This window comes from Oncorhynchus tshawytscha, linkage group LG07 (assembly GCF_018296145.1).
Source record: "Oncorhynchus tshawytscha isolate Ot180627B linkage group LG07, Otsh_v2.0, whole genome shotgun sequence".
Classification (NCBI taxonomy): Eukaryota; Metazoa; Chordata; class Actinopteri; order Salmoniformes; family Salmonidae; genus Oncorhynchus; species Oncorhynchus tshawytscha.
The window spans coordinates 67,252,966-67,270,205 of record NC_056435.1 but is presented as its reverse complement, the minus strand read 5'-3'; the positions used below and the strand labels follow the sequence as shown (position 1 = coordinate 67,270,205).

Here is a 17,240-nt window from a genome sequence, read left to right as displayed (position 1 = left end):
TGTGTCTGGTCTGTGTCTGGTCTGTGCTGTGTCTGTGTCTGGTCTGTGCTGTATACCTTGTGTCTGTGTCTGGTCTGTGTCTGGTCTGTGTCTGTGTCTGGTCTGTAACTGGTCTGTGTCTGGCCTGTGTCTGGTCTGGTCTGTGCTGTGTCTGGTCTGTGTCTGGTCTGTGTCTGGCCTGTGTCTGGTCTGTGCTGTGTCTGTGTCTGTGTCTGGTCTGTGTCTGGTCTGTACTGTGTCTGTGTCTGGTCTGTGTCTGGTCTGTGTCTGGTCTGTACTGTGTCTGTGTCTGTGTCTGGTCTGTGTCTGTGTCTGGTCTGTACTGTGCCTGTGTCTGGTCTGTGTCTGGTTTGTGTCTGTGTCTGGTCTGTGCTGTGTCTGTGTCTGGTCTGTGGCTGGTATGTGTCTGTGTCTGGTCTGTGCTGTGTCTGTCTTAGTTGCTATACCTTGTGTCTGTTTCTGGTCTGTGTCTGGTCTGTGCCTGGTCTGTGCTGTGTCTGTGTCTGTGTCTGGTCTGTGTCTGGTCTGTGTCTGGTCTGTGTCTGGTCTGTGTATGGTCTGTGCTGTGACTGTGTCTGGTCTGTGCTGTGCCTGTGTCTGGTCTGTGCTGTGTCTGTCTTAGTCACTATACCTTGTGTCTGTGTCTGGTCTGTGCTTTGTCTGGTCTGTTCTGTGTCTGTGCTGTGTCTGTGTCTGGCCTGTTCTGTGTCTGTGTCTGGTCTGTGCTGTGTCTGTCTTAGTTGCTATACCTTGTGTCTGTTTCTGGTCTGTGTCTGGTCTGTGTCTGGTCTGTGCTGTGTCTGTGTCTGGTCTGTGCTGTGTCTGTGTCTGGTCTGTGCTGTGTCTGTGTCTGGTCTGTGCTGTGTCTGTCTTAGTCCTAGTGTCCACCAAGAGTCCGTATCTATGATGAATTTAGTCTCTCTATCTCCCTACTGCCCTAGTGTCCACCAAGAGTCCGTATCTATGTGACTTTAGTCTCTCTATCTCCCTACTGCCCTAGTGTCCACCAAGAGTCCATATCTATGATGAATTTAGTCTCTCTATCTCCCTACTGCCCTAGTGTCCACCAAGAGTCCGTATCTATGTGACTTTAGTCTCTCTATCTCCCTACTGCCCTAGTGTCCACCAAGAGTCCGTATCTATGTGAATTTAGTCTCTCTATCTCCCTACTGCCCTAGTGTCCACCAAGAGTCCGTATCTATGATGAATTTAGTCTCTCTATCTCCCTACTGCCCTAGTGTCAACCAGGAGTCAGTATCTACGTGACTTTAGTCTCTCCCTCACTGAATTAGTGTCCATCTGACTCTTTATCTCCCGCCTTAATATGATATAATATATAAAATCTATTCATTCTGAATATGTACAGTATACCAATTAGCAGACACTTTTTTAAATGACTTCTCTCCTTCTCTCCGCAGCCTTAGTGACTCTTCTTTCCATCATCTCTCTCTCCCTCTGTTTTTCTCAATTCAATTCAGTTCAATTTGCTTTATTGGCATGACGTAACAATGTACATATTGCCAAAGCTTATTTGGATATTTACAATATGAAAATAATAAGAATCAAAATTGTCAATGGGACAACAGTAACAACAATAACAACAGTAACAGCAATAACCAAGGGTCAAAATAACCATACATTCAACAATAACAATAAGCATACAGTAGAGGACATGTGCAGGGTGGTTGGTCTGTCAGACTCTGTCCCTCATCTTATGGCAGGCAGCAATGTAGTGAGCTGCCAACCCACAGCTCTCTGCGTCCTCCCCCAACAGGACAGGTAGCCTTCTCTCATCAGAGAGGTCTTTGAAACCTTGAACAAGGGTTTCAAATTTGGGGGAATGACACTCTCTAATTGTTTTATATTTTTTACATTTTGTCAGGAAATGCAGCTCCGTCTCTGTCTCTGTTTCTCACTCACTCTCTCTCTCTCTCTCTCTCTCTCTCTGTCTACCTTTCACTCACTCTCTCTCCCTCTCTCTCCAGCCCTAGTGTCGACCAACTTCTCCCCTGGTTCCACCACCACCACCACATCAGGCCCTGGGTCGACCAGCCAGATCTCCAGTACGCTGCCCCGTACAGCCGTCCCCATGAGTCCACGCAACTCCATGATGAAGAGACGACAGAGGAAAAAAGAGCATAAGAGCTCATGTTCGTACTGTATGGTCTTCAAATCTCCCCCCCCTCCCCCCCATTACAATACCCTATCCACTAGAGACAGTACTATGGTACAGGTGTAGGATCTTCATTTCATCAACTTTTTGTAGGTAAACTTTAAAACTTGTAGTGTATTTGAGGTTTAAAAAGGCTTCTGAAGTTTGTAGTTTCACATTTAAAAGTTAATATTAACTCATATCCAAACACTGAGGTTGACTCGTCATATTTGTGGCCAAATTGGAGAAAAAAATTAACTTTAAAAAAAACCTTCACATTTCACTTCACGTTGTAAGTAATTATAGATTAATATTTCATAGATATCTGGAAAACACTGGGCAGTGTTTAAAGAAAAATGTATCAAACCTTGCAGGATTATTTTCCTGCCGTATCAAACTGGCTCAAGTTAAGATCCTACATCTGTAGTTTGGAGGATATCATACTGCTCAGTGTGATGTTATTTCCACCATTTTCATTTAGTTGATGTAATCATGCTGGTTCTGTTTTCCATAGTTTAATACTATGCGGGTGTTGTGTTTGTCTTTGCTCTGGTGATTCTATTTAATCCATATTTGATTTACTCTTGATATGCCCAACCCTCATCCTGGGAGCTACCCTCTCACAGGATTTTCTGCAAATGTTTTGCTAATGACCTTACCAGGACCCTTCATTAGCTGAATCAGGTGTTTTACTGCAGGGTTGAAGCAACACCCTGCACACCTAGTTGCTTTCCAGGAGTAGAGATGGTCACTCCTGATAGGGTAGATAGTATGTGTTCTGTCTGAAATCTCTCTCTCTCTCTCAATTTGCTTTATTGACATGACGTAACAATGTAGATATTGCCAAAGTGTCACGTTCGTTGTATAAATAATGAGCGGACCAAGGCGCAGCGTGAGTAGAGTTACACATATTTATTAAAGTGAACCTTCAAAAAAAAGAAGAAACGAACTTGCAATTCATAGCACACATAGGTACTACACATAGGTACTACACATAGGTACTACACATAGGTACTACACCATAGGTACTACACATAGGTACTACACCATAGGTACTACACCATAGGTACTACACCATAGGTACTACACATAGGTACTACACATAGGTACTACATATAGGTACTACACATAGGTACTACACATAGGTACTACACCATAGGTACTACACATAGGTACTACACATAGGTACTACACCATAGGTACTACACATAGGTACTACACATAGGTACTACACCATAGGTACTACACATAGGTACTACACATAGGTACTACACACATAGGTACTACACATAGGTACTACACCATAGGTACTACACATAGGTACTACACCATAGGTACTACACATAGGTACTACACATAGGTACTACACCATAGGGTACTACACATAGGTACTACACATAGGTACTACACCATAGGGTACTACACATAGGTACTACACATAGGTACTACACCATAGGTACTACACATAGGTACTACACATAGGTACTACACCATAGGGTACTACACATAGGTACTACACATAGGTACTACACCATAGGTACTACACATAGGTACTACACATAGGTACTACACCATAGGTACTACACATAGGTACTACACATAGGTACTACACCATAGGTACTACACATAGGTACTACACATAGGTACTACACATAGGTACTACACCATAGGTACTACACCATAGGTACTACACATAGGTACTACACCATAGGTACTACACCATAGGTACTACACCATAGGTACTACACCATAGGTACTACACATAGGTACTACACCATAGGTACTACACCATAGGTACTACACCATAGGTACTACACATAGGTACTACACATAGGTACTACACCATAGGTACTACACCATAGGTACTACACATAGGTACTACACCATAGGTACTACACCATAGGTACTACACCATAGGTACTACACATAGGTACTACACATAGGTACTACACCATAGGTACTACACCATAGGTACTACACATAAGTACTACACATAGGTACTACACCATAGGTACTACACCATAGGTACTACACCATAGGTACTACACATAGGTACTACACATAGGTACTACACATAGGTACTACACCATAGGTACTACACATAGGTACTACACCATAGGTACTACACATAGGTACAACACATAGGTACTACACATAGGTACTACACATATGTACTACACCATAGGTACTAAACCATAGGCACTACACCATAGGCACTAAACCATAGGCACTACACCATAGGCACTAAACCATAGGCACTACACCATAGGCACTAAACCATAGGCAGTAAACCATAGGCACTACACCATAGGCACTAAACCATAGGCACTAAACCATAGGCACTAAACCATAGGCACTAAACCATAGGCACTACACCATAGGCACTGCACCATAGGCATTACACCATAGGCACTAAACCATAGGCACTAAACCATAGGCACTACACCATAGGCACTAAACCATAGGCACTAAACCATAGGCACTAAACCATAGGCACTAAACCATAGGCACTAAACCAAAAACGAAACAATATCCCACAACGCAGGTGGGAAAAGGACCCCACTAAGTATCATCCCCAATTAGAGGCAACGATCATCAGCTGCCTCCAATTGGGAACCATATTCACACCAACATAGAAATTCAAGAGTAGAACACCCCCTAGTCACACTCTGACCTAATGCTCTACTCTGACCTACTGCTCTCTATGGTCAGGGAGTGACACAAAGCTTACTTTGGATATTTACAATATGAAAATAAAAAATAATCAAAATTGTCAACATGACAAGAGTAACAACAATAACCAAGGGTCAAAATAACCATACATTGAACAATAACAATAAGCATACAGTAGAGGACATGTGCAGGTTGATTGGTCTGTCAGACACTGTCCCTCATTTTATGGCAGGCAGCAATGTAGTGCGCTGCCAACCCACAGCTCTCTGCGTCCTCCTCCAACAGGATGGGTAGCCTATTCTCATCAGAGAGGTCTTTGAAATCTTGAATAAGGGTTTAAAATTTGGCGAAACGACACCCTCTAATTGTTTTATTTTTTTTAAAACATTTTGTCAGGAAATGCAGCTCCGTCCCAGGTTCTGGTGCGGTGCAGTGGTTGCTCAGCCTTTCCTCTACAGGGAGCCAGGTTCTGGTGCGGTGCAGTGGTTGCTCAGCCTTTCCTCTACAGGGAGCCAGGTTCTGGTGCGGTGCAGTGGTTGCTCAGCCTTTCCTCTACAGGGAGCCAGGTTCTGGTGCGGTGCAGTGGTTGCTCAGCCTTTCCTCTACAGGGAGCCAGGTTCTGGTGCGGTGCAGTGGTTGCTCAGCCTTTCCTCTACAGGGAGCCAGGTTCTGGTGCGGTGCAGTGGTTGCTCAGCCTTTCCTCTACAGGGAGCCAGGTTCTGGTGCGGTGCAGTGGTTGCTCAGCCTTTCCTCTACAGGGAGCCAGGTTCTGGTGCGGTGCAGTGGTTGCTCAGCCTTTCCTCTACAGGGAGCCAGGTTCTGGTGCGGTGCAGTGGTTGCTCAGCCTTTCCTCTACAGGGAGCCAGGTTCTGGTGCGGTGCAGTGGTTGCTCAGCCTTTCCTCTACAGGGAGCCAGGTTCTGGTGCGGTGCAGTGGTTGCTCAGCCTTTCCTCTACAGGGAGCCAGGTTCTGGTGCGGTGCAGTGGTTGCTCAGCCTTTCCTCTACAGGGAGCCAGGTTCTGGTGCGGTGCAGTGGTTGCTCAGCCTTTCCTCTACAGGGAGCCAGGTTCTGGTGCGGTGCAGTGGTTGCTCAGCCTTTCCTCTACAGGGAGCCAGGTTCTGGTGCGGTGCAGTGGTTGCTCAGCCTTTCCTCTACAGGGAGCCAGGTTCTGGTGCGGTGCAGTGGTTGCTCAGCCTTTCCTCTACAGGGAGCCAGGTTCTGGTGCGGTGCAGTGGTTGCTCAGCCTCTCCTCTACAGGGAGCCAGGTTCTGGTGCGGTGCAGTGGTTGCTCAGCCTTTCCTCTACAGGGAGCCAGGTTCTGGTGCGGTGCAGTGGTTGCTCAGCCTTTCCTCTACAGGGAGCCAGGTTCTGGTGCGGTGCAGTGGTTGCTCAGCCTTTCCTCTACAGGGAGCCAGGTTCTGGTGCGGTGCAGTGGTTGCTCAGCCTTTCCTCTACAGGGAGCCAGGTTCTGGTGCGGTGCAGTGGTTGCTCAGCCTTTCCTCTACAGGGAGCCAGGTTCTGGTGCGGTGCAGTGGTTGCTCAGCCTTTCCTCTACAGGGAGCCAGGTTCTGGTGCGGTGCAGTGGTTGCTCAGCCTTTCCTCTACAGGGAGCCAGGTTCTGGTGCGGTGCAGTGGTTGCTCAGCCTTTCCTCTACAGGGAGCCAGGTTTTCCTGTGTCTAACCTTCTCAATGCCAAGGCTGTGCTCACTGAGCCTGTACTTTGTCAAGGTTTTTCTAAGGTTTTGATCAGTAACCATGGTCAAATAGTTTGCCACGGTGAACTGTCGATTTAGGGCCAGATAGCACTGCATTTTGCTTTGTGTTTGTGCTTGTGCTTCCCAATAAGAAATGTAGTTTTGTTTTGACTGTGTTGTAATTTGGTTTATTCTGATTGATTGGATGTTCTGGTCCTGAGGCTTCAATGTGTTAGTAGAACAAGTTTGTGAACTCAGCCCCAGGACCAGCTGGATGAGGGGACTGAGGCTTCAGTGTGTTAGTAGAACAAGTTTGTGAACTCAGCCCCAGGACCAGCTGGATGAGGGGACTATTTTCTTTGCTCAGCTCTTGGCATTGCAGGGCTTGGTAATGATATGAGAGGGGGTCACTGTATTTTAGATGTTTCCAAAACTTAATTGCTCTTTTTTGAGTTTTTATTATTAGTGGATATTGGCCTAATTCTGCCCTGCATGCATTGTAGTTTTCCTCTGGACATGTAGGAGAATCTTACAGAACTCTGCATGCAGGATTCCAATGGGGTGTTTGTCCCATTTGATGAAATCTTGTTTTGCAAGTGGACCCCACGCCTCGCTGCCATAAAGTGCAATTGGTTCAATGACACATTCAATTAGTTTTAGCCAAATTGTAATAGTTATTTAAATTGTAATTTGTTTTTTAATGGTGTAGAATGCCATCTCTCTCTCTCTTTCTTTTCTCTCTCTCTTTCTCTTTCTTTCTCACTCTCTCGCTCTCACTCTCCCTCCCTTTCTCTCTCTCCCTCTCTCTCTCTCTCCCTCTCTCTCTCCCTCTCTCTCTCTCTCTCTCTCTCTCTCTCTCTCCCTCTCTCTCTCTCTCTCCCTCTCTCTCTCTCTCCCTCTCTCTCTCCCTCTCTCTCTCTCTCCCTCTCCCTCTCGCTCTCTCTCTCCCTCTCTCTCTCCCTCTCTCTCTCTCTCCCTCTCTCTCTCTCTCTCTCCCCTCTCTCTCCTCTCTCTCTCTCTCTCTCTCTCTCTCTCTCTCCCTCTCTCTCTCTCTCTCCCTCTCTCCCTCTCTCTCTCTCTCCCTCTCTCTCTCTCTCTCTCTCTCTCTCTGTCTCTCTACGTCTCTCTCTCTCTCTCTCTCTCTCTCTCTCTCTGCAGCTGTGTCACTGGCATCCAGTACAGTGGGCCCTGGTGGTCAGATCGTCCACACAGAGAGCAGTGAGATCACCCTGAGAGGAGACCCTCTAAACGGCTTTGGGGTCCAGCTACAGGGAGGCATCTTTGCTACAGAGACCCTCTCTGCTCCCCCGCTCATACGTTTCATAGAGCCGGACAGCTCGGCCGAGAGGTACGCATGCACACTCCTGAAAACTGAAGCTTGTGATTGTGATGTGGAGAGAGGGATCTGGAGATGGATCAGACAGGCTCCAGACAGTATCGCAGTAACACAGAGACACTGCTACTTCAGACAGTGATTCCTGTCGTCGTGAATCAGGTGGTGTAGGTGTCCTGGAGGGCAGGTAGTTTGCCCCCGGTGATGCGTTGTGCAGACCTCACTACCCTCTGGAGAGCCTTACGGTTGAGGGCGGTGCAGTTGCCATACCAGGCGGTGATACAGCCCGCCAGGATGCTCTCGATTGTGCAACTGTAGAAGTTTGTGAGTGCTTTTGGTGACAAGCCGAATTTCTTCAGCCTCCTGAGGTTGAAGAGGCGCTGCTGCGCCTTCCTCACGATGCTGTCTGTGTGAGTGGACCAGTTCAGTTTGTCTGTGATGTGTATGCCGAGGAACTTAAAACTTGCTACCCTCTCCACTACTGTTCCATCGATGTGGATGGGGGGTGTTCCCTCTGCTGTTTCCTGAAGTCCACAATCATCTCCTTAGTTTTGTTGACGTTGAGTGTGAGGTTATTTTCCTGACACCACACTCCGAGGGCCCTCACCTCCTCCCTGTAGGCCGTCTCGTCGTTGTTGGTAATCAAGCCTACCACTGTTGTGTCGTCCGCAAACTTGATGATTGAGTTGGAGGCGTGCATGGCCACGCAGTCGTGGGTGAACAGGGAGTACAGGAGGGGGCTCAGAACGCACCCTTGTGGGGCCCCAGTGTTGAGGATCAGCGGGAAGGAGATGTTGTTGCCTACCCTCACCACCTGGGGGCGGCCCGTCAGGAAGTCCAGTACCCAGTTGCACAGGGCGGGGTCGAGACCCAGGGTCTCGAGCTTGATGACGAGCTTGGAGGGTACTATGGTGTTGAATGCCGAGCTGTAGTCGATGAACAGCATTCTCACATAGGTATTCCTCTTGTCCAGATGGGTTAGGGCAGTGTGCAGTGTGGTTGAGATTGCATCGTCTGTGGACCTATTTGGGCGGTAAGCAAATTGGAGTGGGTCAAGGGTGTCAGGTAGGGTGGAGGTGATATGGTCCTTGACTAGTCTCTCAAAGCACTTCATGATGACGGATGTGAGTGCTACGGGCGGTAGTCGTTTAGCTCAGTTACCTTAGCTTTCTTGGGAACAGGAACAATGGTGGCCCTCTTGAAGCATGTGGGAACAGCAGACTGGTATAGGGATTGGTTGAATATGTCCGTAAACACACCGGCCAGCTGGTCTGCGCATGCTCTGAGGGCGCGGCTGGGGATGCCGTCTGGGCCTGCAGCCTTGCGAGGGTTAACACGTTTAAATGTCTTACTCACTTCGGCTGCAGTGAAGGAGAGACCGCATGATTCCGTTGCAGGCCGTGTCAGTGGCACTGTATTGTCCTCAAAGCGGGCAAAAAGTTATTTAGTCTGCCTGGGAGCAAGACATCCTGGTCCGTGACTGGGCTGGGTTTCTTCCTGTAGTCCGTGATTGATTGTAGACCCTGCCACATACCTCTTGTGTCTGAGCCGTTGAATTGAGATTCTACTTTGTCTCTGTACTGGCGCTTAGCTTGTTTGATAGCCTTGCGGAGGGAATAGCTGCACTGTTTGTATTCAGTCATGTTACCAGACACCTTGCCCTGATTAAAAGCAGTGGTTCGTGCCTTCAGTTTCACACGAATGCTGCCATCAATCCACGGTTTCTGGTTAGGGAATGTTTTAATCGTTGCTATGGGAACGACATCTTCAACGCACGTTCTAATGAACTCGCACACCGTATCAGCGTATTCGTCAATGTTGTTGTCTGACGCAATACGAAACATCTCCCAGTCCACGTGATGGAAGCAGTCTTGGAGTGTGGAGTCAGCTTGGTCGGACCAGCGTTGGACAGACCTCAGCGTGGGAGCTTCTTGTTTTAGTTTCTGTCTGTAGGCAGGGATCAACAAAATGGAGTCGTGGTCAGCTTTTCCGAAAGGGGGGCGGGGCAGGGCCGAAAGGCCATAACACACTTACTACATATTACTCCAGGCAGACAGCCTGGAGTAATATGTAGTAAGTGTGTTATGGCCTTTCGGCCAGGCTGTTATTTGTCAATTATAGACTGGGTGGTCGAGCCCTGACTGTTGATTGGCTGAAAGCCTTGTATACCACGGGTATAACAAAGCATTTATTTTCACTCTTCTGGTTACATTGGGAACCCGTTTCTATTAGCAACAAGGCACCTCGGGGGTTCGTGGTATATTGCCAATATACCACGGCTAAGGGCTGTGTCCAGGCACTCCATGTTGTGTCGTGCCCAAGAACAGCCCTAAACCATGGTATATTGGCCATATACCACACCCTCTCGGGCCGTATTGCTTAATTAGAACAGGTTCTCGATTCACTTGTCTGGTGAAGGAATGGGTAGGTGAATAAGTGATAAATTACTTTAAACCTAATCACCCCTTGGTGTTTTCTACTACCACCCCCACTGCTAATACTACTACTACTATGTTACAGATGTAGAATCTTAATTTGATCACCCTGTTGTAGAGTATTTGAGGTTTAAGGTTTCCCTTACAAAAAATGTATCAAGCCCTTCAAAAATTACCATTAATTATAATCAACATAATAATTCAAATGTCCTATTGCTGCAGGATTACTTTCCTGCTGTAGAAAAATGGCTCAAATTAAGGTCCTACATCTGTAGTGAATTGAAGTACACTGTTTGGATCAATGGAGGCTGGTGGGAGGAGCTATAGGAGGATGGGCTCATTGTAATGTATGGAATGGAATGAATGGAACGGTATGAAACACATCAAACATATGGAAACCACATGTTGGACTCCGTTCCATTCATTCCATTCCATACATTACAACGAGCCCATCCTCCTATAGCTCTTCCCACCAGCCTCCACTGATTCAGACCCATCTGTGTAGTGTTTTACTGATGTTATATTAAGACTGTATAAGTTGTTGTTGGTTTTAAAGTGGGACCCAACATGGCTTTCATGTTGGCTACAGAGATTCAGGACCTTTGTGTCTCCGCTGTCTGCAGCAAGGAGACAAAACAATTTTATATCATGAAGAATTTCCGGGTTTTTGTTTTTACTAATTTTGAACTCTGCCTTGTCTCCAGGGTAATCCTACTTCACTACGGGATAATTGGACTATTCTTAACTAAAGAGTGAGAGAGAGAGGGAGAGAGAGAGATACTGTATATATATATATATATATATATATATATATATATATATATATATATATATATATATAGCGAGACAGAGAGAGAGCAAGAGAGAAAGTTCCCTTTTGTGTTTTTGCTTTGATCTGAGCACAGGGAATTGTGTTGACGTCTGTTTGTTTACCCATAATCCTCCTTGTCGCCAGCGCTGTTTCACAACGACAGAGGCCTCCGCTGGTAGAAAATCGTCTTTTTTGCTGTTCTCACTCCATCTGGAGAAATACTTCTTATGTCTCAGGAACCACATTAATAATATGTTAACACTTTAACAACATTGAGAAATCTTCTGAGATTGACAGACAGTAATGCTGCAAGAAGGTTGACCTGGAACGCAACCATTGGCACAAGACAGGGGGGGGTAAATAGATAGATCCTCCTTCTAGACGACAGATAAAGTTTTCAACTGTCGCACGAACACACGCGCACGCACGCACACACACACACACACACACACACACACATACACACGCACACACACACACACACACACACACACACATACACACACACACACACACACACACACACACACACACACACACACACATACACACGCACACACACGCACACACACACAGACACACACACACACACACACACATACACATGCACACACACACACACACACACACATACACACACACACACACGCACACACACACACACACACACACACACACACACACATACACACACACACACACACATGTCTCTGACAGAGAGTTACAGCAACCTGGGGAGTCTCTCTCCACATTCGTGTATCTTCTTTCTTGTTTCTCTCTCTCTCCTTATTTCTCATTCTCTCTCTTTCTCCTTCTCTCTCTCTCTTCTCGATGATTCTGGGTTACTTGAAACGGACGAGTTGTATTGAAAACAACACTTTAAAGATGTCTGCTGGCCTATCAGGAAGGCTTGAAATGAAAGAGACGGTGTGTTTCTTTCAACTTGAAAGGAAAGCATCTTGGCCGTTGTCAAACTGGATGAGCGTTAATATTACTTGGGTATCTGGGTCAAGACTCGGTGGGGCTCAGACTGGAGGATTCTCTCTTGTTGCTTATCGGTTAGACGATTTAAAGATTGGGGATAGGAGGGTTTGGGGGGGGGGTGGACTGGAGAACTTCAAACATATTTTGTGTAGAAACATGTCTAAATCTTGTTGTCTTGACAGTAAATGAGATAACTCATTAGCATGTATTTTTCTCTCTCTCCCTCTCTGGCTAACTATGTACTCAACTCATTAGAGTGTATTAGATGAGTTAACTCAATGCATTAGAGTGTATTAGATGAGTTAACTCAATGCATTAGAGTGTATTAGATGAGTTAACTCAATGCATTAGAGTGTATTAGATGAGTTAACTCAACTCATTAGAGTGTATTAGATGAGTTAACTCAACTCATTAGAGTGTATTAGATGAGTTAACTCGACTCATTAGAGTGTATTAGATGAGTTAACTCGACTCATTAGAGTGTATTAGACGAGTTAACTCAACTCATTAGAGTGTATTAGATGAGTTAACTCAACTCATTAGAGTGTATTTGATGAGTTAACCCAAAGCATTACAGTGTATTAGATGAGTTAACTCGACTCATTACAGTGTATTAGATGAGTTAACTCAACTCATTAGAGTGTATTAATTTGAGCCAGTTTCTTACAGCAGGAATATAATCCTGCAGCAAAAGCAAATGTGAGTTATCATGTAAATCATAATGAATGGACATTTTTGTTGGGGTTGAAAATCAAGTCTGAAAATTCAAAGTGGAAATTACTTCCTTTAAAAGCCTTTTTAATCCTCAAATGCACTACAATTCAGGAAAGTTCTCCTGCAACAGAGTGATCAAATTAAGATCCTACACTTTTTTGGGGGGACTTCATAGGAGATTTAGAAAAGGTGTTTGATAAAGTATGATTAGAATGTATATATAAATGCCTGGGTGACTTTAATTTAGTTGAATCTCTAATACAATGGGTTAAAGTTATGTACAGCAACCCCAGATGTAAAATAGTAACCAATAGTTACTTCTCAGAATGTATTGAGCTTTTAAGAGGAGTAAAACAAGGCTGTCCGTTGTCTCCATATCTATTTATTATGGACATTGAAATGCCAGCTATTAAAATGAGATCCAACAAGAACATCAAGGGGTTTGAAATCCAGGGGATAAAAACAAGTGTCAATGTATGCCGATGACTCCAGTTTTTTCTTAAATCTGCCATCTGGATTCCTGCACAGTCCCATTGAAGATCTTGATCACTTTTCTAGCCTCTCTGGATTAAAACCTAATTATGACAAGTTTACCATATTACGTATTGGATCGTTAAAAAAATACAGTGTTTACACTACCTTGTAGTTTACTAATAAAATGGGCAGATGGTGGAGTAGGCATACTTGGTATTCACATCTGAAAAAATATAAATTAATTTACCACAATTCATTTCAATAGAAAGTTAGCAAAAATAGATACGATTCTGTAACCATGGACAAGTAAATACTTGTCTATTTATGGAAAAACTCTTTGGTCTCATCACAGTTTACTTACTTACTAATGTCACTGCCTGCTCCAGATGACTTGTTTTTTTTAAATCATATGGGCAGAAAATATTTCATGTTATTTGGAATGCTAAGCCAGACAAAATGAAATGTGCCTATTTATATAATGAATATGAGTTTAGGGGGCTAAAATGATTCAACCTCTCACTAAAAACTTCACTCATACATAAATGATACTTAAATCCAAAATGGTTCTCCGGTAGATTATTAAGAAAGGCTTATCCTTTGTTTAAAAACGTAGATTTTTTTGTCTTTAAATAGATTACGACTTCTCATTTCCCACTAATTGAAAATGAAATGTTGTTTAAAGTTTCGCCCTTTCTTAAACAAGCTATACAAAGCTGGTTACAATTTCAGTTTTATCCTCCAGAAAAGATAGAACAAACATTACAATAAATGTTATGGATAAACTCAAATGTACAAATAAAAAATAAAAATAAACATTCTTTACGGAACAAATGTTTAAATATGGCATTATATGTATTAATGATATTATGAATAGAAATGGAGGAGTTATGTCACATCTGCAGCTATCGAAAATATATGGGAATATCTGCTCAATCCAAATTTACAACCAACTGATTGCAGCACTACCACAAAAATGGAGGAGGAAAGTAGAAAAGGGAGAAGGTAGGGAACTTGTTTGCCTGCCATATATTAAAGATATAAATTGGCTGAAAGGAACTGGCATAAATAGAAAAATAAATTGACAGAAATGTTGACAGCTGCGCCACAGGGGTGGCAAAATAAATGGGAGGAGATTCCATGGCATATGGTTTATGAACTGGTACAAAAAACTACACTTGATTCCACACTTAGAGTTTTTCAATTATTATATAAAATTCTTGCCACCAACAGAATGCTACAGTATATATATGGGGCAACAATACAACAATCTCAGCTCTGTAGATTTTTCCTGTGAAGAGACCATTTATTCTGGTCTAGTCTCTATGTAGGTTGTTTCTGGTCACAGGTTCAGGAATGGTTAAAAAAAACATAACATGCACTTAAAATGAACTTTGGAAAGCCGATTTGGAAAGCCATAGTCAGTCAATAAATAATATCATAATACTGGTAGTAAAGGTTTTCATCTTTCGCTCACAATCTGGGGATAATATAAGATTAGAAAGGTTCAACATGTGGTGGGTTGAGAGAGGCTGAGGGGCGGGATTAAAGAGCTGAGGGCTATGGTGATAGGTGGGATGGGTTGAGAGAGGCTGAGGGGCGGGATTAAAGACTTTATGTTCAGTCATGTATTATTGTTATGTGATTGATGTATGTAAAAGTACCATGTATATATGTAAAGTGTATATATATGTAACAAAAAAGCTGTAAAAAAAAAAAAAGTAGATATTTGTCCTCCGACGAGGGGGGGGTGGTGGAGGGGTTAATAATTAAAAAAATATATCCTACACTTTTAGAAAACATTGTGTTATCTAGAACCTTTTAGGTGTTCTGCTATGGGGACTGCCGAAGAACCCTTTTGGAACCCTTTTTTCTAAGAGTGTACATATGTAGGACATGTTCGCTAAACAACCTGTTGGTCCAGAGAAGAGAAGGTGGCTGTTGATTCCTACATCCAAACAAGAGGCTGGTGATTAATTAGTACTGGGTGAGATCATTGAGTGGGTGGTTAATAATGGAGCATGGCCTCAGACCTCACGGCAGCATCACACTGTAAACTACTGAGACATCAACATCACGACTCTCTGTGTGTGTGTGTGTGTGTGTGTGTGTGTGTGTGTGTGTGTGTGTGTGTGTGTGTGTGTGTGTGTGTGTGTGTGCGCGTGTGTGTGTGTGTGTGTGTGTGTGTGTGTGTGTGTGTGTGTGTGTGTGTGTGTGTGTGTGTGCGTGCGTGCGTGCGTGCGTGCGTGCGTGCGTGCGTGCGTGCGTGCGTGCGTGCGTGCGTGCGTGTAAAAATAATCAGAACACCTCTTAACTTGTAATGGAGTCCGTTTGTTTCCAACTCTGCTTTCATATATTCTTATCTCTCTGTCTCTCTCTCTCTCTCTCTCTCTCTCTCTCTCTCTCAATTCAATTCAATTCAAGGGACTTTATTGACATGGGAAACATGTGTTTACATTGCCAAAGAAAGTGAAATGGATGAAGACATTTCAAATGTCATATTATGTATATATACAGTGTTGTTACGATGTGAAATCAGTTAGCGTACAAAATGGAAAATAAATAAATATGGGTTGTATTTACAATGGTGTGTGTTCTTCACTGGTTGCCCTTTTCTCGTGGCAACAGGTCACAAATTGTGTTGTTGTGATGGCACACTGTGGTATTTCACCCAGTAGATATGCTAGTCTCTCTCCCTCCCTCTCCTTCTTTCTCTCTGTCTCTTTCTTTCTCTCTCTCTCTCTTACCCTCTCTACCTCTCTCTCTCTCTCTCTCTCTCTCCCTCCCTCTCCCTCTCTTTCTTTCTCTCTGTCTCTTTCTTTCTTTCTCTCTCTCTTACCCTCTCTACCTCTCTCTCTCTCTCTCTACCTCTCTCTCTTACCCTCTCGCTCTCTCTTTCTCTCTCTCTCGTTCCTACTCTCTCTCTCATTTCTACTCTCTCTCATTCCTACTCTCTCTCTCTCTCATCCCTACTCTCTCTCTCTCTCCTTTTCTCTCTCTCCTTTTCTCTCTCCCTCTCTCTCCAGTGCCTTTTCAATCAGCTATAGTCCAGATGATTGGTAATAAGATTCATATGCTCTCCTTCCCTGGAGGTTACTGTATTCATTATTAATCAATGTCTTAACTCTGCTACACTGTACTTTTCCATCTCTCGGTTTTTCGTAATCATTTCTCTGATTGTTACAACTGAAATTACAAATCCAATCAAATGTATTTGATCCGATTTATATTGTAAAATTATGTAAAAATGTGACTGTTTTTTTTTCCTAACTTCTCTTTTGAATCCAGGCTGGATTACAGTAAAGACATGTTGTGTCAACAGGGCTTTATAATTACATTTGATTGTTTGTCCCGACAGGTGCGGCCTGCTGCAGGTTGGAGACAGACTCCTGTCCATCAACGGAATCCCCACGGAGGATGGAACACTGGAAGAGGCCAATCAGCTTCTCCGAGACGCCGCTCTGGCCAATAAGGTCTCTCTTGAAATAGAGTTTGACGTCGCAGGTTGGTCTCTTGGGCTTAGGCCTCCCAGTAGGCTATATGTACAATATGTGAAACTAATGAATTTATAAAATGGTTGAAAAGCTATAGACCAGGGTTGTCAAACATCGGCCAGATCCGGCACGTGAGGGGGTGGTTTGAGATTTCAAACTCAATATACTTGAAATGTATACTTCCAGTTTACTGTGTCCAGCTCACTGTGTCCAGCTCAATATGTCCAGCTCAATATGTCCGGCTCACTGTGTCCGGCTCAATGTGTCCGGCTCACTGTGTCCAGCTCACTGTGTCCAGCTCACTGTGTCCAGCTCACTGTGTCCAGCTCAATGTGTCCAGCTCAATGTGTCCAGCTCAATGTGCCCAGCTCAATGTGTCCAGCTCAATGTGCCCAGCTCAATGTATCCAGCTCACTGTGTCCAGCTCACTGTGTCCAGCTCACTGTGTCCGGCTCAATGTGTCCGGCTCAATGTGTCC

The 17,240-nt window shown here is 44.4% G+C and overlaps 1 protein-coding gene across 3 annotated transcripts in view; it reads left to right on the top strand.

Moving 5' to 3' along the window:
• The window catches only part of grip2b (glutamate receptor interacting protein 2b), a 205,900-nt gene that overhangs the window by 129,904 nt on the left and 58,756 nt on the right, over window positions 1–17,240 (top strand). For all 3 annotated transcript variants that reach the window (XM_042324861.1, XM_042324859.1, XM_042324860.1), the window contains exons 11-13: window positions 1,986–2,150; window positions 7,679–7,868; window positions 16,627–16,772. In XM_042324861.1, the coding sequence (XP_042180795.1) occupies window positions 1,986–2,150; window positions 7,679–7,868; window positions 16,627–16,772 (501 nt within the window). The remainder of the gene's footprint in view (window positions 1–1,985; window positions 2,151–7,678; window positions 7,869–16,626; window positions 16,773–17,240) is intronic.